Source organism: Podarcis liolepis (assembly GCF_965112155.1).
Source record: "Podarcis liolepis genome assembly, chromosome: 10".
Taxonomy (NCBI): domain Eukaryota; kingdom Metazoa; phylum Chordata; class Lepidosauria; order Squamata; family Lacertidae; genus Podarcis; species Podarcis liolepis.
The window spans coordinates 4,891,221-4,913,980 of NC_139562.1; the positions used below are offsets into that span (position 1 = coordinate 4,891,221).

General features: G+C 50.1%; 2 protein-coding genes across 2 annotated transcripts; both read right to left on the reverse strand.

Moving 5' to 3' along the window:
* Nucleotides 1-6,662: 6,662 nt before the first annotated feature.
* LOC310688195 (interferon-induced protein with tetratricopeptide repeats 5-like) lies at nt 6,663-11,498 on the reverse strand. Its single transcript, XM_083464324.1, has 2 exons — nt 11,354-11,498; nt 6,663-8,537 (listed from the first exon to the last, which is right to left on the reverse strand). The coding sequence occupies exons 1-2, from the start codon at nt 11,356-11,358 to the stop codon at nt 7,154-7,156; spliced, it is 1,389 nt and encodes a 462-aa protein (XP_083320450.1). The 5' UTR covers nt 11,359-11,498; the 3' UTR covers nt 6,663-7,153.
* Nucleotides 11,499-14,519: 3,021 nt separating this feature from the next.
* Nucleotides 14,520-20,441, reverse strand: SPMIP1 (sperm microtubule inner protein 1). The gene is made up of 2 exons (XM_083461631.1): nt 19,859-20,441; nt 14,520-14,693 (listed from the first exon to the last, which is right to left on the reverse strand). Exons 1-2 carry the CDS (start codon nt 20,319-20,321, stop codon nt 14,584-14,586), a joined length of 573 nt encoding a protein of 190 aa, XP_083317757.1. The 5' UTR covers nt 20,322-20,441; the 3' UTR covers nt 14,520-14,583.
* Between the last annotated feature and the right edge of the window lie 2,319 nt (nt 20,442-22,760).

Sequence of the window (22,760 nt, forward strand, 5' to 3'; positions counted from 1 at the left end):
CTTGCAACCATTTGCAACTGTCGCAGGAAACCCCCCCCCCAATCATTGTTTGTACAAACTTCACACACACACACACAAACACACACACACACTACATACGCTACGCTTCTGTTATAAATTCATAGAAAATCAACCATACATCGGATCTGGACTGTTCCACTTTTATTTTAGTTCATGTAGGAAGGACTACAAAATGGGGAAGGTTTGATACAGGGCAGCCATAATCCCTTCAGCATCCCAGCACATCCACAGGAGCCCTGCCCAGTTGCTATGCCAACCCTGATGGTCCTAGACAGAAGACCATCAGGGTCATAAAGGACTTGCATATAGGAGTGGATTAAACACGGACTGGAACAAAGGACAATGATCAGCTCTTCCCTCTGGGGGCAGGAAACTGCAAACTCCCTTTTGTCCTCTGGAAAGTACTCATGGGGAGGGGAAAAGGAGGAACCAGCCAGGTGACAGGACACTCAGGTTACCACCACAACTCCTCCCTCAACCCTCCTTTTTGTGATGTAGTTGTGATGTAGTCTTAGGGGTGTAGTTTGGGGGATTAGTAACTAATAAAAGTTGGGGTCTTCTTTTGTTCTGGGCTTCCATTTTGCTTCATCTTGTTGCGGGTGGGAGTATTCAATAAAGGCCAAGCCTACAGGCTGCTGTTTTGCTCCAAGTTATCCTGGTTGGTGTCTTTGTTTTTGTCCAAGGGAGCCCTCGGATTTTTCCATTAACACAATGCTTTGATGACGCGGGAAAGGGGTTGCGACCTCACCTGGTGAACAGCCGTCTGCAGCTGGGCCCTGTCTGCTGCCGTCCGGAACAGGCCAGGCTGGAGGCGCCGCAGATCCCCGAGGCCCCACCCGCCTAATCCGGACCCTCGTGCGTCCATCCGGCGAGCCGCCCTGCTCCTGCAATGGGGGAAAGATGGAGCCAGGTTTTCACCGTGGCCAGTCAGAAAACCGCACTACAGAGACCACAGCATAGCCACCATGGTTGGTAGCCATCGATAAGCCTCCTAGCCAGGACCCAGGTACGTACCCTGCAATTTCCAGGCGCTCCAGGACGCAGGTAGAGGCTGGGGATGAAAGCCAGGAGCTGCTTTGGGCCAGCCGAGGTGGCACAAGTTCCAGGCAGTGCAATGCTCACCGCAAGATCTCTATTATTCATGGAGCGCCCTGGTGCCTTTGTCTGTTGTTATATGAGATGCTCTAAACACCACAAGACGGTGGAGCCAGGAAGGCGGAAAGGAGATCCAGCTTGCATTCAGAAGCCACATAATCCCTTTTCTGCATTTGCAAGAAATCGATCTTTCAGCACGGCAGCCCTTTGGAACTCACCGCCTATTGATATCAGGCAGCTCCCTGCACTATATTCTCTTTCTTTCTTTCTTCTTTCTTTCTTTCTTTCTTTCTTTCTTTCTTTCTTTCTTTCTTTCTTTCTTTCTTTCTTTCTTTCTCTCTTCCTTCCTTCCTTCCTTCCTTCCTTCCTCCCTCCCTCCCTCCCTTCCTTCCTTCCTCCCTCCCTCCCTTCCTTCCTCTTTCTTTCTTTCTTTCTTTCTTTCTTTCTCTCTTTCTTTCTTTCTTTCTTTCTTTCTTTCTTTCTTTCTCCTGCCAGAAATATTCTTTATTAGTCCCTCCTGCCCAGATGTTTGGAAAGTTGCCGTGGGTCTTCATCTGCTTATTTCGTGAAATTTGCACGCCGCTCGATTGTCGGTAACCTCCGAGCGGTTTAGAAAAAGGTAAAGAACCCAGAAGAATTGGATTAAACCCGCTGTTAAAACATGCAGAAGATAAAATACCGAAACACATTAAAAGCGCCACGGTTTTCCCGCACGTGGTGGTCTGGTAAGAAAGTGAGGGTATTTGGGGGGCAATGAAATAGGATGAGATAAAGGGGGGGGGAGATGTTTAAAGTGATTACACACACACAAAAAGAACCCTGAAGCTTTTCTACAAGGGACAGAAATTCCAAAAAAAGATTCTTATGTAACTGAAGCAGCCAGGATTCATTACACCCAGAAATGGAAAGATGAAGGTGGGGGGGGGGGGGAGAGGCACTGATGTAGAATAGGATGTCCCTATTTTTATCAGAGGAATGTTGGCAGGTCTGTGTTTGTCACCTGCTCCTCACGAGGGGCTGGCACGTAGCCGCTGCTTCACTTCATAAGAGCATCCGAAGATCTGTCTGGTTGCAGGATCAGGCCCAAAGTGAGGAGCTCACAAGCAGGGAATGAGCAGGAGAACCCCCACTTTCCTCGTGCCTCAAACCCCTAGCTCATGGAACTGTCGAGTTGGAGGGGACTGAGGGTCATCTAGTCCAACCCCTGCAACTAAACCATACATGACAGGTGTCTGCCCTTGCGGGGTGACGAAACTGTTCCTTTGCTGGAAGAAAAGCAACATCGGGAGCGGAGAGCCCTTTCTCTTGTGAGTTTCCAATTATAAGTTTCAGTTTCCATTTCCCCCGGAACGTATTTGCATTTCTCAAGCCCCCTCTGCTGTCCTTGCACAGAAGCTGCTACGTCCCAGCTATGGCCAGGCTGACTCTAGGGGGAAAGACCACCCTTCCTTGGATGAAATGGTCCTGGGGGAAGGCAGAACGAAGGAAGCAAGCGCCCGCTTCTCCGAATCCTGCTTCTGTTCGGTTGGGAGGGAGCATGTCTCTTCTCTAAGCCACCAGGTCCCAATTCCAGATTATTTCCTTCTTTTCAGACTGCGGAGAGAGCCAAGGTGGGCCTGGGGGTTCCTCTGCCTGATATAACTGGAAGCCTTTTTTGGACCGTTCAAAGAACTATTATAATATGACAAATTTGCAAGCAGGATATGAACAACAGAAAGAATCAGAGATTATTGTGTTATGATTTGGATACAAGAGTGAAGACAGGGGGCAGCAATGGGGAGGGATGGAAAACATCACAGAAAATGGAAGGGGAAGTTGATAATATGTTATTATTAGTACATTGGTACCTCGGGTTACGGGACGCGGGTGGCACTGTGGGTTAAAACACAGAGTCTAGGGCTTGCTGATCAGAAGGTCGGTGGTTCAAATCCCTGTGATCAGTGGCGTAGCGTAGGGGGTGCCAGGGGTGCCGGCCGCACCGGGCGCAACATCTGGGGGGGGCGCGCTCGCTGCCTCCGGAGTCGCCGAAGAGCCTCCGGTGCAGGCTGTAGCAGAGCCCCATGTCTCGCGGAACCGACGAGCTGTGCGCGCGCCCGGGCTGAAGGCGTCTGGCAGGCAGCGGCTCTCAGCCCCGCGCGTCAGGGCCGTGGAGGACGCGCCAGGCAGCCCCTCCTCACAGCCCCGCCTCCGCTGCAGCTGCTGGGCCATGTTGCATTTTCCTCGCCTCTCTGCCCCCCTCCTCCTCCTGGCAAGCGGCGTGGTTTGGGCGGCAGCGCCAGTGGCAACTCGCCTCAGATCGGCAGTTTAGGGGTTAGGGGGGGCGCAAATTACTTGCCTTGCCCCGGGTGCTGACAACTCACGCTATGCCGCTGCCTGTGATGGGGTGAGCTCCCGTTGCTCTCTCCCGGCTCCTGCCAACCTAGCAGTTTGAAAGCACGTCTAAGTGCAAGTAGATAAATAGGTACCACTCCCGCGGAAAGGTAAACAGCGTTTCTGTGCACTGCTCTGGTCCGCCAGAAGCGACTTAGTCATGCTGGCCACATGACTCGGAAGGAAGCTGTACGCCTGCTCCTTCGGCCAGTAAAGCAAGATGGGTGCCACAACCCCAGAGTCGGCCAGGACTGGACCTAATGGTCAGGGGTCCCTTTACCTTGTGTTACAAACGCTTCAGGTTACAGACGCTTCAGGTTACAGACTCTGCTAACCCAGAAATAGTACCTCGGGTTAAGAACTTTGCTTCAGGATGAGAACAGAAATCGCGCGGCGGTGACACAGCGGCAGCAGGAGGCCCTATTAGCTAAAGTGGTGCTTCAGGTTAAGAACAGTTTCAGGTTAAGAACGGACCTCCAGAACGAATTAAGTTCTTAACCTGAGGTACCACTGTGTTGAAGAAAAAAATGGTTATGTAACTTTATTTGGAATTTGTGGGAGTTTCATGAAATATATTCCAAAAAATAAAAATGAAAAATAAAACCACTTTTGACTTTTGAGTTGCGGTGATGGACTCTCCTTCCTTGGAGGTTTCTAACAGAAGTTGGCTGGCCCTCTGTCAAGGATTCTTTAGCTGAGATTCCTGCAATGCATCCGGGGGTTGGACTAGATGACCCTCGGGGTCCCTTCCGACTCCTAAGATTCTACGATTCTAAGCATCTGAGTTGGCTTGGTTATAGCAGGGGCCGGAAAAAGTACAGCGAAGGCGCTGCCTGCTTGGTGTCAAGTGGCAGGGAGTTCCACAGTCCCCTGTAACAGGGCCAATTCCACCTACTGAAGCGGTCAAATGGGCTCCGATAGGTTTGGGCGACCGCATAGGCAAACGTGCATCAATGGCTGTTCCAGAAGAAGACTGCTGGCTGGGTGGCAGTTTCCTGGAAAAGCCCCCCTTTCCTAAAGGTTAGGTTCTGTAGCCTTCTTAGACTTTACCGACTGGTGGTGTCTGCGTTGCTCCCGGGAGGGAGAAAGGAAGTCAAATGTCACCGAGGTTGATTCAGAGAAAGAGTTTATTCTGCTCTCTGGATAGCAGAAGGCACTTGCGTGGTCAGTTCACAGCAAGTCCAAAGAAATGAGAAATTTCATGCAGTATATATATCCTCCAGGCACCCTCTTCCCCCTTCCCCAGGAATCCAGACACGTCAGCTTATACACGTAAGTTGACATCCATGACCATAAACAGATATTTCTGTTCCGGTACTCTTGACCATAAAAGGTTGTTCCTGTTCCTATACTCTTATCTTGGGGCAGGAGGTCACCAACTCTAAGAACATTCCTGGCACCATTTCCGGGTGTCTTGTCACTTGACAAGGTCTGTGTGTCTTTTTGTGTTCAGGATGTAAGATAAGACCCAGACGTGCCATCCCTGCTCCACTGGAACTGGCAAGGCCATCCATTGCAGTCACAGACTGATAAAGGAGAGGGCTTTGAGCACTTGGTTTATACAACTGGCTTTCTGTTTATACATTGACTCAAGAGCTCAAGTTAATGCATTTTAGAAACGCTCCCTTGGAGGAAAAATGTGGATTTTGGATCCTGTTTCAGACTGACTGCACAGAAACCCATTCCTTCAGTTCCAAGCTGCCCTCCCTCCTGCAGTTTCCTGGTCTACAAACCCAGGCGGGATGAGAGGAACCATGGGGAACAGGGTGGTCCTCAACTTGGAATTTAAAATCTGGCCAGCTGGTCAGGAGCCTCAGGAAATACAGCTTCCCCCACCAGCTCCCCCCTGCCCAAATTCATCCTCCCGCCTGATCCCTCTGGAGACTCCAGCATCCTTCGCCTGCTCTCCTGTCAAAGGCGCAGGAGCCCTGTCAGGATATTCCTTGTCAGTCTCCCTCCCTCACACTTTCAAGGCACCTCTGGGAGCTTATTTCATCCTTGAAAGAGAAAGGAATGCAAAACAGCACCCTCCCCTCTTGAGATTGTGGGGTGTGATCCATGAGAGGCAGTCAAGTACAACATTCCTTGTTTTCCTAGAGTGGACATGCAAGGGAATGCTTGGTCCAGCCAGTCGAAACTTCCTGTTCCTCCTGGCTGGATCATCCTTCCTTTTGCATGTGATAGAAGGTGGGTGTGACCTCACCTGTCCAGGTAACAAAAGGACGAGTCACACAGCACACCTCCCTCTTTTTGGCTTCCTTCTTCGTTTGACCAGCTTCTAGCTAGGACTGCTCTGCTAGCTCTCATCTAGCAGAAGCACTGGGATTATTCCCCCATATGGGGTAGATCCACATGTACATATTTGTAACCAAGTCTGCCTTCAGGGATCCAACTGTGAACCAATGTGAGTAAACTTCTCTTATTGACTTTGAATAAGATTGTGGCGTCTTTATTCTTTTAAGAGGGATTCAAGGGAATTTACCAGGAACGTACAATCTTAGACAGACTGAATTGTATAATAGTGAGAGGCTTACACAAGCCTGCAACCAGCTATCTGCTGTGCATGTAAAAAGGGGGGTGTAACTCGGCTAAGTAAAGGAACTTGCTAGTGCAAGTTAGGAAGGATATTAATAAATAATATTTCGTCTGCTGTCACCCTGAACGTTCCCAAAATCATCTGGCACCGAAGGGCTCCGCTGAAGGTTTCCTGGTTCTCTTTCAGCCTTGCTGAAATCTGCAGGTGCAGAGCAAGACGATGGCAGGCTTGAGACTGGCGCTGGGAAACTTCCCAAAAAGTGGCTCTCTTCCCAAGTTCTCGTTTGTGTTTGTTCTGCAGCTAAGACATGGAAGAGTCTCAGCCACCCACCACCTGTGGCATTTCGACCCCTGAAGTGTGTCTTATGAATGCCCAGCTCACTTCTGCAATTAGTTGGAAGGGGCGGAAAGGCTAATCTGTTTCAACCCCCGGCAATTCCTACTTGGCTTTAAACTATTTGCAATATTGTGCAATGCCATCTTTGGATATATTACTAACTTGAATGGTTGCAACCCGCCCTGGGACCTTAGGGGGACGGGCAAGCAATATGTGGTTACCATAATCTTAATACTATTACATGGCACCCAAATCTCTCAGCGGAGCGATATCCCAGGGCTCAGTTTCCTTGGAACAGGCAACAGTGGAGACCGTGGTGTCCTTAGGATATATGGTTTATTTGCACAACATACATACAACCTGAGCCCTAGATGGAGGGGCTTGCAGACTTAACACCCCAAAAGGTCTTGCTTCTTCCATACTGACAGTCTTGGAATCAAGCAGAAAAGAAACTGATCATTGCACTGAACTCCAGCAATGGAATACTCCGTTAGATTTTAACCCTTGCCAGATCCAGGACTTTCCACCTGCAACTAAAAATAATAATAGTAATAGTAATAAAAGCAAGGCAACTTCTAGAAACAACTACACAGATAAACACAACTGGAAACTTTTTTTCTCTCCTTTAGTGCAGGGAGGGGACTGCTATGAAACTTCATGGAAATCAGCTTTTCCCCAGCAAAACCTGCTGGAGGGTCCAGGGGCTCAGAGGCTGCAGAAAGAGCCTCTCCCCAAACTGGAAGGAAATAGCCACAACCCCTTGCCTCTTTGCGAGTGTGTGAGTGTGGAGGTCCTTCACTGCTGGGCCCTGCCGTTCCCTCGCCACGAACCCCTTCGCCACGATCCGTCCTGTTGACTTGTAACCTGAAGCCCTGTTTCTTTAAGGAAGTTGTAGACAGCGCTCGCCTGGTCCATTTCTCCGTCTTCCCTGAACATCCTCGCCAGCCTCTTCAGGCAAATTTCCAGCTGCTTCCTCTCAAGGGAGTGGTCTCCGGGGATCCTGGCGGCCACCTGGTACATCTCTAAGGCCTTGCTCTTCATCCCCTTCTTGTGGAGGAGGAAGTCCCCCCAGTGCATGTAGATGGACTGCTGGCATCTCTTGCTGGCTCCCGGGAGCTCCTCCATCAGGTTAAGGTAGATCTCTTCCTCGTAAGCCGGTGACCTCTCACCGTAAGCTTTCGCCAGCTTCAGCCGGGTGAAGATGGAGAAAGGATCCATCTCCAGAGCGCGCTTGAAGCTCTCAATGGCAGGCTCAATGGCTTCTTCTCTGACATCGCTTAGAGAGTGCTCCAACATCTGCAGGTAGCACATGCCAAGGTCGTAGTGTAGGAGATGGTAGCCAGGATCTAGGGCGATGGCCTTCTTCAGAATGGAAATGGCCTTCTTCAGAATGGAAATGGTACAGGGAAAGTGTTGCTTCTTGTACAGCTTGGAGACGATTCGGAGGACTTCGGGGTTCACGCTCTCCCGGGCAACATCGTCCGCAAGGAAGAGCGCTCTTTCTGTGTCCACCGCCTTAAGTGTCTGAGCCAAATAAGCTTTGGCTTCGTAGTTCTGCGGCTGGCGAGCGATGACTTCTTCCAGCAACTTCTGGGCTTCTTCCCGTTTTTCGTCGGCCCAGGAATGAGTGTAGGAGGCATAAACGGAGATGGCCAGTCCGGCCTGGAACTCCTCGTTGGACTCTTCCGCCTCCAGCGCCTTCCGGAAACATTCTGCGGCCTGGTCCCCGTTCCGGAAGCCCCCGGCCAGGAGGGACCAGCCTTTCTGAGCATTGACTTCAGGGATCATCGCAGAGTAGGCCTCTGGGCTGGCCAAGGACCGGCAGATGTCGTGGATGCGTCCCAGGTAGAGGTCCACCATGTCGTAATTGACCAGGCGGTAGTAGACCCAGGCGTAGTTGCCGTAGGTCACCAGGGCCTGGCGGGAGAAGTTGGCGGGGTGGTCCCTCTTCAGAGCCCCCTCTGCTTCTCGGAGGCTGTCCAGGGCCTCCTCGTAGTTCCCCTGGAAGTCCTGGAGGTAGGCCCTCATGGCAAGGTAGGCGCCTCGGTTGCGGTGTGGGGTGTGCTGGGCCAATGGGGCCAGGGTCTGCAGGATGTGCAAGGCATCCACCTTGTCCTTGAACTCGAAGTCCCAGGTGAAGTGGCACTGCAAGCTCTCCAGCTTCGATCTCAGAGGTCGGCTGCAGAGGGAAGAGGCAGGGAGGGAGGGAGAGAGATCGAGAAAGGGTGAGGGACACTCTTGAGAGGATATACAGTCGTACCTCGGGTTACAGTCATTTCAGGTTACATATGCTTCAGGTTACAGACTCCACTAACCCAGAAATAGTACCTCGGGTTAAGAACTTTGCTTCAGGATGAGCACAGAAATTGCACGGTGGCGGCAGCAGGAGGCCCCATTAGCTAAAGTGGTGCTTCAGGTTAAGAACAGTTTCAGGTTAAGAACGGACCTCACCTCCAGAACAAATTAAGTACTTAACCCGAGGTACCACTGTACAGTCGTACCTCAGCTCCCGAACGCCTTGGGAGTTGAACGTTTTGGCTCCCGAACGATCGAAAATGGGAAGTGAGTGTTCCGGTTTTCCAACGTTCTTCCTGCAACCAGTCGGAAGCCGCACTTTGATAGTCGAATGTTTTGGATGTCGAAAAGACTTCCGGAACGGATTCTGTTCCAAGGTACGACTATACAGTGGTACCTCGGGTTAAGTACTTAATTCGTTCCGGAGGTCTGTTCTTAACCTGAAACTGTTCTTAACCTGAAGCACCACTGTAGCTAATGGGGCCTCCTGCTGGCACTGCGCTGCCCCTGCACAATTTCTGTTCTCATCCTGAAGCAAAGTTCTTAACCCAAGGTACTATTTCTGGGTTAGCAGAGTCTGTAACCTGAAGCGTATGTAACCCAAGGTACCACTGTATAATGGATTGGGGGAATATGTTTAAAAGTACCTTTAAAAAACAAACAAACCTTTTTCTTGGGGATAATTTAGAGGGAAATCACCAGGTGTTTAAAAAAGGCTATTTATGTATGCTACTACTGCTACTATTGTGTTTTGCGAGCCCCAGAATGGAAACTGAGCAAGGTCCCAACCAAAGAAGAATGGAAACTTGAACTGATGGAATATGCGCAGCTTGCAGATTTGACATACAGAATAAGAGAGCAAGAAGCATGTATGTTTAAAGAAGGCTGGAAAATGTTTACTGATTATGTGGGTGAAAGTTGTATACATTTAAAAACGCCGGCAGCCTTAAGGTAAATTCAACAGGGCAAATAAGTTTTGATGGTGTAACATTGGAATACGGAATGGTTTAGGTCATTCACAATATGCAGGGATGTATGGCAGGCAAAATGTACCACGGAAAGAAGGGAAGGGAAGTCAATGATCTGAGGTTGTTTAAATGAATATCCTGAAATGTAAACTAGAAAAATCTAATAAAACTATAAATTAATAAAAAGAGAGAAAGGGTGAAGGGGTGCTGCGGGTAGGGATTCTTTGCCGAAAAGGGCCCAGAAGATTTAGGATTTAGACTTGGTTGTCACTGGAATGTGGCCTCTTGCCAAAAAAGGGTCACACCTGTTGCCCCGCCCACTTTAACAATAGGCCCCGCCCACTTTGCACCGAGGCCCCGCCCACTTTTATCCCTAGGCCCCGCCCACACGAGCAGGTGCCTGCTTCTAATCCCTAGATTTGGCCAAAGAGTGTCAGAATAACAGCTCCGTCAGTAGAGCAGGAGACTCTGGATCTCCGGGTTGTGGGTTCGAGCCCCACCTGGGGTAAAAGATCCCTGCACTTCAGGGGGTTGGACTAGATGACCCCTGGGGTCCCTTCCAACTCTACAGTTCCACGATCCTATCTTCAGCCCTACCTGCAGATGCCATCAGGGGACCACAGGATTTTACAGTTGCAAGGGACCCCAAGGGTCAACTAGTCCAGCCCTGAGATCTTCTGCATGTAAAGCGCAGGAATTCGAGGAAAACAAAAGTCCTTTGGAGGTTTTTAAGCAGGGCTGGGATGGCCACCTGCCAGGGATTCTTTAGCTGAGATTCCTGCCTTGCAGGGGGTTGGACTAGATGACGCTGGGGGTTCCAACTCCACAACTCCATGATCTCCAGTGCCAGAGGCAGCCTGCCTCTGAGACTGTGCGCACACCATCCTTCAAAGCACATTGAAAGTGCGCACGCACTGCCAGAACCCTGGGAACTGAAGGATGCTTGGAAATGCCCCTCTGATGTGTAAACTACAGTTAACAGGATTCTTTCTGGGTGTGTGTGGGGGGGTGCTTCAGGGACACATTCCTGGGGGTTCTGTTCCTCAGTACATTGGTACCTCGGGTTAAGTACTTAATTCGTTCCGGAGGTCCGTTCTTAACCTGAAACTGTTCTTAACCTGAAGCACCACTTTAGCTAATGGGGCCTCCTGCTGCTGCTGCACCGCCGGAGCACAATTTCTGTTCTCATCCTGAAGCAAAGTTCTTAACCCGAGGTAATATTTCTGGGTTAGTGGAGTCTGTAACCTGAAGGGTATGTAACCCGAGGTACCACTGTACTATGAATGTGGTACACCACAAGGTGCGCAGCTTCGCTCAGTTGCAGATGCCGACGCCTCGGGCTGGTTTGTTGCCCTGGGCTGGGGGGGCGGCGGCGCCTGGCGGATCTTTCCACCCCAGCTGCATATGCCTAAGACAGACCCGATCATCTAGTCCAGCCCTGAAATCTACTACATGCAAAGCAGATGCTCTAACCACTGAGCCACAGCTGCCGCTCTCCTGATGTCGCGGGACTCCCGCTCCCGTTTCCCCCCGGCCCTTGGCCATGCTGGCTGCCGAAGCTGGGGTCCAGCAACACCCAACTTGCATTGCAGGGGACCAGGCTATTCGAGGGGGGGGCGGGTCTCTCCCATCTCTCCCCTTCTGGGATTCTAACTCCTGCTCCACAAAATGCAGAACGGGAGGTCTTTAAGCCGGAGGAGTCAGATCTACGCAGGGGGGAGTCCCTGCTTACCTCATTTTTCCTTTTCCAGGGAGGAGGCTGAATTTCGCAGGAAGCGAACTTTCCCTCGCCAGCGGTCCAGCAGTCTGCAGGATGCTACCTCCGTCTGCAAACTTTTGCCTCGCTCTCTCAGTTTATATAGCAACGCAGTGAGCCCACTCGGGCAGAATAGAAACCGAAACTCAAAAGAGAGATTCGTTTCTTGCTTGGGGAGAGGAATGTTCCTTGGCTGCTTGCAAAGCCTCCAAGCGGAACATTTTATTTTAATTTTGATTTTTTCCCCCAAGCGCAACATTTTTGCCCCCCACTCGCGGAAATGAATAAATCATGGTTTAAACGGGGGCCATACGGCAAAATTGCACCTCGGCTCTCCCCTGCAATCGATGCAAAGCTCCTCCCGGCTCGTTTTGCTCTCCATCCTTGCCTGCTCGCGCCCCAGTCCGCTCCCCGATTCCCCCGCGCCTCCCGCTCTCCTCCCCATCCCGATCCCATGTCCACAAGGTCGGGAGGGATCCTCAATCCACCCTTGCAAGGTCTCCTCTGCTCGGCAGGGCAACATCTGAGCCAAACAGTTGTCTCTGCGAGGCTTTGCAGAATTAGCTAGTTTCTCTTTTTCTCCCGATTCCAGGCATGTCTACTTGGAAGTAAGCCCCAGGCTGGCCACGGAGGAGAAACCTGCAAAGGGGGGTGGTGGGGGGGTGGAGAGTGGAGAGGCTCCAAGGGCGAGGGGCATGGCTGCTGGAATAGAGCACCCAGACAACCCACCTTGGGGCTGAAAACCAGGCAGGTGCTGGTCCAAACCGGCAAAAGGCCTCCTTGATTCTCCATTTGCAGTGCAGCACCTTCAAAGCTGCCTGGGCTGGAGGATGGAATTTTGTGGCATCGCAAAGAAGTGTGCTAAGCTTTTAAATGAACCCCCTTTGAGGTTGCAAATAAAGGTTTGTGGCGCTGTGGTCTAAAGTTAACCACTGAGCCTCTTGGACTTGCCAATCGGAAGGTCGGCGGTTCAAATCCCTGTGACAGGGTGAGCGCCCGTTGCTCTGTCCCTGCTCCTGCCAACCTAGCAGTTCGAAAGGACACCAGTGCAAGTAGATAAATAGGTACCGCTCCAGCGGGAAGGTAAATGGCATTTCCATGCGTTCTGGTTTCCGTCATAGTGTTCCATTGTGCCAGAAGCGGTTTAGTCATGCTGGCCACACGACTTGGAAAGCTGTCTGTTCTAAGAATTCCAAGATCTCAAATATAAATTAAACATTCAGCAATGTGCAAGGCAAACACATGCATAAGTATATGAACCATGCGCCTGAAATAGTATGGGAGAGCAATCCTGAAGCCATTTGTTCTCTCCCAATGACCTCAAATATTCCACTAAAGGTAAAGGGACCCCTGACCATTAGGTCCAGTCGTGACCGACTCTGGGGTTGCAACGCTCATCTCGCTTTACTGTCCGAGGGGGCTGGCGTACAGCTTCCGGGTCATGTGGCCAGCATGACTAAGCCACTTCTGGCAAACCAGAGCAGCGCACGGAAACGCCGTTTACCTTCCCGCCAGAGCGATACCTATTTATCTACTTGCACTTTGACGTGCTTTCGAACTGCTAGGTTGGCAGGAGCAGGGACCGAGCAATGGGAGCTCACCCCGTCGTGGGGATTCGAACCACCGACCTTCTGATCGGCAAGTCCTAGGCTCTGTGGTTTAACCCACAGCACCACCCGCACCCACATTCCTCTGCAGGAAGGGAGGCAAATGGGGAAAGCCTTTTTTTGTCTTTTTGCTTACAAATCCAGTCTTAAGGGCGTATTTGCGTATGAATAGGGTGAGCCTGTGGAATCAGGAACTAAAATATCAACCGTCACTAAAGGATGGGGAGGCTGCCCAGGCAATGCAGTCAGTGATCATTATCAGGCATCCTGGCAAACAGGATTTCTGCTGGAGACTACCTCCTTCTATGATTAAAAAAAAATAAAAATACAAAATTGTCCAATAGCACCTTAGGGAGCAACTAAGTTGTTCTGGTTATAAGCTTTTGTGTGCATGGTCTGTTATACCCAGAACAACTTAGCTTGTCCCTAAGGTGCTACTGGACAATTTTTAAAGTTTTTGGAGGAAAGATTCTGCAGACCATCACAGCTACCTACATGAATCCTTCTATGATGTATGTATGATGTTTCTGGGGGTGGTGTTGGGCTACAGGGTGGGCAATTTCAAAAGTCTATATAAGGACCTGCGCACCATTTCAAAAGTCTATATAAGGACCTGCGCACCATTGTTCGAGGTTCCTGTGTGCGGTGAGAGGGGGACCCTGTTTCAACAAATTAATAAAGATCAGGCTTACTAGCTGCTTTGCTTCTCAAAAATACTCTGGTTGGTCTCTGTTATTTCCTTCTACTGATAGAAAACCAACATAAGGACTCTATACGCTATGAATTGAAGGGCTGTGAGGGCCGACCAAAGTTGTTGACCTTTTTTTTAGGATTGAAGTTGTTTATTTAGGATTTTACCCTAGGAAATAAACATGGGCCGGGCCGGATTAAACTGACTTGCGGGCCAAATTAGGCCCCCAAAATGGACTTTGGACATGCCTGCGAAGGGAAAAGGAGCAGGGTTTTTTTGTATAACACCTGTTCGTTCATTTTATCGTTTCACCTTGTTTTGAGGCTTTTCTTTTTCTCGTTAGCGGAGTGTAAATTTTATGGAACAAATACATTTTTTATCCTACAATGGGTGGGGAAACCCAGCCAGATGGGCAGGGTATAAGAAATAAAATGGTTTTTGTTATTGTTATTATTATTAATAATAATAATATTAATAGTAATGCAATGAAAAGACCAGCCCTCAACACAGGTGTCTATGGTGTTAAAGACGCTCAGAAGTTGGCAACTCTAACAACCAATCTGGCTTTAAAAAACAACAACTCTGGGTTTGATCTCAAGCGCTTCCATCGAATAAATCTGGTCTCTTGTGCTCAGGCTGAAATGAACAATTGCTCTTCCACAAGCTGCACTAGGCTCCGCCCTCTTCCCACGGAACCCACAGGCTCCGCCCTCTGCCCCACCCCCGAACCCCATAGGCTCCTCCCCCAGCCATATCAGTCAAGGATTGCCCTTGGCCCTGCCCATTCTCCAGGTGTTTGGAAGTCAAGGAAGGAAATCAAAGGAAGGCGCCAGAGAAGGAGACACGAGTGATAAAACACGTAGAGCTTTGTTTGCAAGCGCGAAGCCGGGGGAGCAGGCAGGTCTCGCTCAGAGGGCCACGTCGCGCGGGTGGAGCAGGGAGAAGGCGCCGTTCTTGCGGAAGAAGCTGTCGATACGGCACTTGGGGGTGGGGGCGATGTGGCTGGTGGCCAGTTTCCCTGGGGAGACACAAAAGGGTCAAGGTGATGAACAGCAGAGCCACCTGCAGGATCAGGCCAGAGAGTGGCCCACCTACTCTAGTGTCTAATAATAATAATAATAATAATAATAATAATAATAATAATAATAATAGAAAACTTTAGCAACTTAACTTCAAATACAATTTACATCCAGCGTTTCTATATGCCAAATAAGCATTCCTTAAGGCTTCCTTCCCAATTTTCCCAGTAGTGATGTATGGAAGTGAGAGCTGGACCATAAAGAAGGCTGATTGCCGAAGAATGGAGGCTTTTGAATTATGGTGCTGGAGGAGACTCTGGAGAGTCCCATGGACTGCAAGAAGATCAAACCTCTCCATTCTGAAGGAAATCAGCCCTGAGTGCTCACTGGAAGGACAGATCCTGAAGCTGAGGCTACAAGACTCTGGACACCTCATGAGAAGAGAAGACTCCCTGGAAAAGACCCTGATGTTGGGAAAGATGGAGGGCACAAGGAGAAGGGGATGACAGAGGACAAGATGATGGGACAGTGTTCTCGAAGCTACCAGCATGAGTTTGACCAAACTGCGGGAGGCAGTGGAAGACAGGAGGGCCTGGCGTGCTCTGGTCCATGGGGTCACGAAGAGTCGGACACGACTAAATGACTAAACAACAACAAGGCTTCCTTTATTGTGCGGCACTCTTGGTCAAACCAACAGCGCCCTTTAGCAGTGTGTGGCTTGCCAGCTGAGTTTATGTTGACAGAGACCACATCCTGCAAGGACTCAATGAGATTTTCGTAAGCCGCCAGGGAGGAATCTAGTGATAAATTGTTTATTACAACTGATCTTAATTGCAGTTTGTTTGTGTGCTCAAGACATCGATTCCACAAAACATATTTTGTTGCACTGTGCAAAATATGAGCAGGACAGGGCTGAACTGATATTACCCTTGCTGGTACCTTTCCTGGGAAAATCAGAGGCTCACTATGTCAGGTTCCTATTGGAAGACCGGACAAACTCCAGAACATTAGCAGTGGCGAAGTTTTTATCGGTGGTTGCAAGAACTAATGATCCCTATATTCTGAACAAAATGCTTGTTTAACCTGGAGGTAGGTTGTATGAATTATGTATTGTTTTGTAACGATTTGTTGGGTCTCTGGACCGTAATAAAGATTGATGATGAGTTGACATCCCCCAGAAGAAAATATCCCCAGAAGAAAAGCTTTAGGCTTTTGGAGAATTGCTAATTTTAACATCTCAGCACCCAGTGTCAGGAGTTAAGCCTACACTCGAGTAGGACCCTGGCAGAGACATATGCCCGACTGACATGTTCCCTCCCTCCTGGTCGATCGCTTGGGAGCTCCAAAAGCTTTCTTCACTTCCGAACATCACAGCGACCGATGCCAACAGACATCGGCACACTTAGGAATCCGCAGAGTCTTTGCAGCTTTTCGTGACAGACCTCAGCAACTCAGCATTTTGGCTAATCTACTTTATTTACATATAAACACACACAGAGCAGTGCAACATGGCTCCCTTTCTCTCTAGCATCAGACAGCAAAGAGAAAAAGAACAAAGGACAATAGTCTCACTTCACAGAACGCAGTAACACAAACATCCTGTCTCCGTCACTTCCCACTCTGTGGAGTCAAAACATATACCGTCATGTGATAGACAACAATCCCATGACTGCAATCATGGAGCAGGAATTCTAACACCCAGCTCCCACAGGGGCCAATGAGATGCCCCCCCCCCAAGGGAAACCTGCAAGCAGGATTTGAGCAACTCTCCCTTCCTGCAGTGTCCAGCAGTTCAGAAGCTGTGTAGGCAGAGCATGGTCTGTTAGAATTCCTGCTCCGTGACTGCAGTCATGGGATTGTTGTCTCTCACCTGATGGTATATGTTTTGACTCCACAGAGTGTGAAGAGGCGGAGAACAGCCGAGAACAGCATTGGCCTTTTTTGCTGCTGCATCACACTGTGGGCTTGTGTTCAGCTTGTGGTCCACCAAGACCTCTAGATCTTTTTCCCGTGTACTGCTAGTCCCCCATCCTATATTTGTGCATCTGGTTCTTCCAGCCTAACTGCAGGACCTGGCATTTGTCCCTATGGATCAGTCCCCCTTTGGCCAAACCCAGCTGTAGCCAACTGCTCTCCTGATGTTCTTCTGTCCTTTCCCGTCCGCCCTGCCAGGTTCTCTGGAACCTGGTTCTCCAGGTTCTCTAGAATAGTATTGTCAGGGAACTGCCATCGCAGTCAGGAGTGGTGGAAGGGCTCCCGAGCGATGCCGGAGAAGGTCCCAGCAGGGAAAGAGGGGACTCAGTGACCGGGGAAGGAAATCAGCGTTACACCAGGGAGAAAGGCGGGCAGAGGCGGGCTTCGGAGGGATGGCTCCAGGACTCTTCGCCAGAGACCAGCGGGGAGAGCATTGGTCCTCCACTGCCCACACCCACCCTGCGCAGAAGACCTCCGCGCAGGGAGGCTAGGCGGAGACTATCCGTCAAGGAACTTTTATGTTGGAAGAAGTTCAGGAAACGCCCACTGACGGATTCTGCCAGTGACTGAGACAGACGTGGAATCAGGACTGTCCAGCCAGGGAAAGGTTTATCCAGGCAACCTCGCCGAGAGTGGCGGCAATTTACGCACGAGCAACCCCCAATTCCCATTACAAGTATTGGCCTTTTTTGCTGCTGCATCACGCTGTGGGCTCATGTTCAGTTTGTGGTCCACTAAGACCCCGAGATTTCTGTGGAGGCAGCCCAGAATGACATTGCTGCGCAACCCAAATCCGATTCCCGCCCACTAGTCTTTTCCAGGGGGGACCCAGGACTCCCTTCCTCTCCTAGCAGCTGTAAGGAATGATACGGTTTGAATGGACCTAAAATGGTTGGAGACCACCAACACAAAACGGATGCTGTTGATGAACTAACAACAAACTGTGTTTGTCAAAGAACCAATGGAATGTGCATGTTCTGGCCAAGTGAACGCTACACGCAAGGAAGCATAAAGACTGACTATACTACACTAGTTGCAAACAATGAGCGTTGAAACATGCCAAAAGCTACTCAGCACTAGTTCCGAGCAATGAGTGTTGTGATTTGCCAAGAACATGCCAAGGACAAAGGACCTCTTGTTATTAAATATACCAAGAAAAAAGCCCACCAAGAACTCTGGCCAATATAAGTTTCAGCAGTGGGAGTGGTCCCTACTCCCAAATCAATAGTCAATAATTCGTTACAGCATTAGAGAAAATAAGTTATAAAACATCTAAATTCTAAATTATCATAAGTTATGATAATTTAGAATTTAAATGTATTTTTGTGTAATGTTTGATATTTCCAGCTGATGAAGGTGAATACATCGAAACAGGGCCCTGTCCTGGTTTCTGATCCATAATTTGACTTCTGACTTCTGCTCAATCATTGAAACTAAGACCTTCACGTCGAATTTGACTATAGACTAACATGAACATCTCTACTCATAAACTCTTATCTTTAATGCTGTAACGAATTATTGTGTTATACATATCCTTATGGGTTTGAGTTTGTAATCTCTATTTGAGTTTGTAATCCTTGTCAGAATACATACTTTTGAATGGATTAGTTTTGTTACAATTGACTATTGATTTGCGAGTACAGACCACTCCCACTACTAAAACTGATATTGGCCAGCGTTCTTGGTGTGCTTTTTTCAAGGATGAAGGACCGCCAAGAACATGCCAAGGAGCAAGGAGTGACAAGACTCAGAAAAGCAGCAGGAAGAGTATATAAGAAGACTTTTCAGACTGGTTGCGCTTTCCTAGGGTACACGGCATCTCATATATGTTAAACAACAGATAAAAGAACCTATTTGGTCATATAACAGAGTCAACTCCTATGCGCTGAGGTCCCTTCGGCCCCCTCGATGAAATATTTCAGGGAGTCGATCCCCAAAAGCTTATGGACATTGCCATTCAAATGGGTGTTTGCCACATCAAGGGACCAATTGTGCAGGGTGGGGCTTGTTAACGGAGAAATCTGAGGGCTCCCTTGGACAAAAAACAAGGACACCAGCCAGGAATACCAGAGCAAAACAGCAGCCAGTAGGCTTGGTCTTTATTGAAGACTGTCGCGACAGGACTCCCACCTGCCCCCAGGTGGAACAAGATGGAAGCCCCGAACAAAAGTGAACCCAAACTTTTATTAGCTGCTAATCCCAATGTTACACTACCCCAAACTACATCACTCATACATCACGGTTACATCATGAAAGGGGAGGTCTGGTGGCAGTAATCTGAGTATCCTGGACCCTGCCCCATGGTTCCCCTCGCCCTCCACCAAACATCCATCAAGTGTAACAAAAGAGATATTTACATTTCCCTGTTTCCCAGCCAAGTTCATCACACCCTTTTGTCTTCATCTGGGTTGGTTATTTCTGGAATGGCTACCTGTCTGGCACTCAGGTATCAGGATGCCAGGGATTGTCCCTCAGGCAGAGGGGCTGCTGAGTAGCTGAGCTCACATGTCCATATGAATTTCTGACATTTTCCCAGTGAGCCAGTACATAGATCCATTGATCAGTGAATTCTTACATTTGGTATCGTGCAGCAGAAGCCATTTGAATAGATAGGAAGAAACTGTGATGAAGTGTTTTGTGGGGACAAATCACAAAAGTCACAAAAGCGACTGTGCTGATTTTGGTAGTGGGCTGCATGTGCATGATATCTGCTGGAGGGGCAACCCCCCCAACCTATACATAAATTCCTGCAACAGCTTACCCCCCCCCCCCGACATTTATCCAAAAACAGCATCCCTCCCGCAACCCCTTGGTTAGTGCTGTGGGTTAAAACATGGAGCCTAGGGCTTGCCGATCAGAAGGTTGGCGGTTCGAATCCCCGCGACGGGGTGAGCTCCCGTTGCTCGGTCCCTGCTCCTGCCAATCTAGGAGTTCAAAAGCACAAAGTGCAAGTAGATAAATAGGTACTGCTCTGGCGGGAAGGTAAATGGCGTTTCCGTGCACTGTTCTGGTTCGCCAGAAGCGGCTTAGTCATGCTGGCCACATGACCCGGAAGCTGTACGCCGGCTCTCTCGGCCAATAAAGCAAGATGAGCACCGCAACCCCAGAGTCGGCTACAACTGGACCTAACGGTCAGGGGTCCCTTCACCTTTTAGCAGCACCCCTCCCACACTGCCTCGCTCCCACTCACCCATCTGCCAGCCATAGTTGAAGTTGGTGGTGACAGGAAAGGTATATTTGTCCTCTGGGTTCAAGAGCAGGCGCAGCTTCAGGTAGCGCTTGCGCCCTTCGTCCTCGTGCGAGATGCCCTGGTACAGGAGGTTGCGCAACTCCCGAGGCGCAGGCCTCATTTCCATCTCCAGGATCGCGGTGTCCACCCCGGTCAGGTCCCGTTCCCGCGCCAGCCCTGCGGGGGCTGCCGTTAGAGGCGGGATGGGGCGCTGGGGGGTTACGTCCAGTGGGGCGGGCTTGACAGAGGGGAGCCGTAAGGTGTTGTCCACAGCCTTCTTCCGACGCTCCCTCTGCGCCTGCTGCTTGGCCTTCACGATGGCGCCGTATTTCTGGTGCCAGCGGTAGCGCACCACGAGCTCTTTGTTGTACTCCTCCTTCCAGAAGTTCTGTTGCAGGGTGTCCATGTTCAGCGCCCGCGCCATGGCTGGCTAAGGGACCTGCGGGCAGCGCCCAGGACTGCCCTCGTTGCCACAAGCCAACCGGTGAGCCAGAGTCAGTGTGCCAGGAGTGGGCATCCCTGGGGAGACCTCCTTGGGGTAGGCAGCGCCTCACAGATGCTTCAAGCAGCCCCTTGTGATGTCATGGGTCTCCCCAGCCTCCTGCCAAAGGCATTGGTGGGGGGCAAAGGGACCCTCAGCGGTGGCCCAGCTATGCCGCTATCTGGACAGGGATAGCCTAACAGGGGTAGGCAAACTAAGGCCCAGGGGCCGGATCTGACCCAATCGCCTTCTCAATCCAGCCCGTGGATGGTCCGGGAATCAGTGTGTTTTTTACATGAGTATAATGTGTCCTTTTATTTAAAATGCATCTCTGGGTTATTTGTGGGACCTTCTGACATTCTTAAGAGTATTGTTCAGAATAGCGGTTTAGAAGACATACTAAGGAGGATAAAAACTCAATGAAATTCAAAACATTGACGATCAGTTGCACATTTATTCAAAACCCATTTAAAAGTATTTAGTGAATTAATTCAACAAGATTTGATCCTGGTGATACATCAAAGCGAAGGAAATTCAGAGCATAGAATCTTTACATATAACTCTGTACCAAGATGTGCAGTCCTTAATTTTGAAGGTTGTCATATTGCAAAAAGTGAAAGTCTGGACACAAAAGTTGTTGAGCTTTATATACAGTGGTGCCTCGCAAGACGAAATTAATTCGTTCCGCAAGTCTCTTCGTCTTGCGGGTTTTTCGTCTTGCGATGCACGGTTTCCCATAGGAATGCATTGAAAATCAATTAATGCGTTCCTAGGGAAACCGCCTTCAGACCAGGTCCGGGGACAGTCTGTCCCTGGACCTCTTCTGAAGGCTGGGGGGGGGGGAACAAGGGCTTTTCTTCCCACCCCCAGCATTTTAAAAAACCCCGGGACAGCGGAGGACTTCTCCGCTGTCCAGGCGATCTTAAAATGCTGGCGGGCGGCATTTTAAAATCGCCCCGGGACAGCGGAGGACTTCTCCGCTGTCCGGGGCGATTTAAAAGCCCCTGGGAAGGCAGGCAGGGGGGACAAAGACTTTCGCCCCCCGCCCGCCTTCAGAAGGTGTTCCCGCCCCCCCGCCCCGCTTCGGAGCAGCGTTCCGAAGCGGGGCGGCTGGGGCAGGTGTTCCCGCCCCCCCACCTCGCTTCGGAGCAGCGTTCCGAAGCGGGGCGGCTGGGGCAGGTGTTCCCGCCCCCCGCCCCGCTTCGGAGCACCGGGAGAAGCGATCTCCCCGCAGCCCCTTGCTTCAAAAGAGGTCCGGGGGCAGCGGGGAAGAAGCGCTGCGCTTCCCGCTGCCCCCGGACCTCTTTTGAAGCAAGGGGCTGCGGGGAGATCGCCGGGGCAGGCGGGGGGGGGGAAGGCAGGCGGGGGGGGAGCAAAGACTTTTGCCCCCCGCCGGCCTTCAGAAGAGGTCCTCTTCTGAAGGCCGGCTGTGGGCGAAAGTCTTTGCTTCCGACCGCCAGCATTTCCCTATGGGCTTTCATCTTGCGATGCAAGCCCATAGGGAAATTCGTCTTGCGAAGCGCCTCCAAAACAGAAAACCCTTTCGTCTTGCGGGTTTTCCGTCTTGCGAGGCATTCGTCTTGTGGGGTACCACTGTATATATATTTGAAGCTTTTGAGCTATTTTTAAGGAATATCTCAACCAAAAAACAAACAAACACATCCGACATGGGTGGCCATAAACTCGAATTTCCTCAGACATTTAAGCCTATTTTTGAAAAATCCGCTTAGATGTTATTTCTAACCAGCGAACCCGGGAAATTCCGGACGCATGGGAGCCCTAAAATGATGAAGTGGAGCAGTGCTTTTTTTCCTGTAAACATTTTTGTTACGGAAGGGGGGGGGGGCATGTCTTCTTCACTACAATATATTTGCTCAATTTCTCTAGGACTCCATCACCCCTCCCCTGTCCTCCATAATCTCTCAAGTAATCCTGTCAAAATCACTCTGCCAAGCCCTTCCTCCGGGCAATGCCAGGTGACAGACTATGCGTACATGGACCATTGACTTCTCATCAGGTACTCAGGATGTGCTTATCTGCGCATATCTCCAGCTCTGCATATTCCCCCCTCCCTCCTCCATATGTTAATCCAGTGTAACCCAACCTCTCCTTAATGTATTCATGATGTAATCTGTGTAACCCAACCTTTCCTTAATGTATTCGTGATGTAACTGGGATGTATTTTGCACTGTATTCTGGGACATGGAGGGAAATTTCAAAAGTTCATGTCACCCCTTCCTCTCTGTTCAATTTCGCCTTGAACCTGTTGCGCAATAAACTTGGATCTTCTGTAGTTTGCTCCTGCGTCCGGCTGAGCTCATTTTCTTCCGCAGGGACCCACGGACTTAGTCCGATGAGCTGGGTGGCAGAGTAACCCCCGAA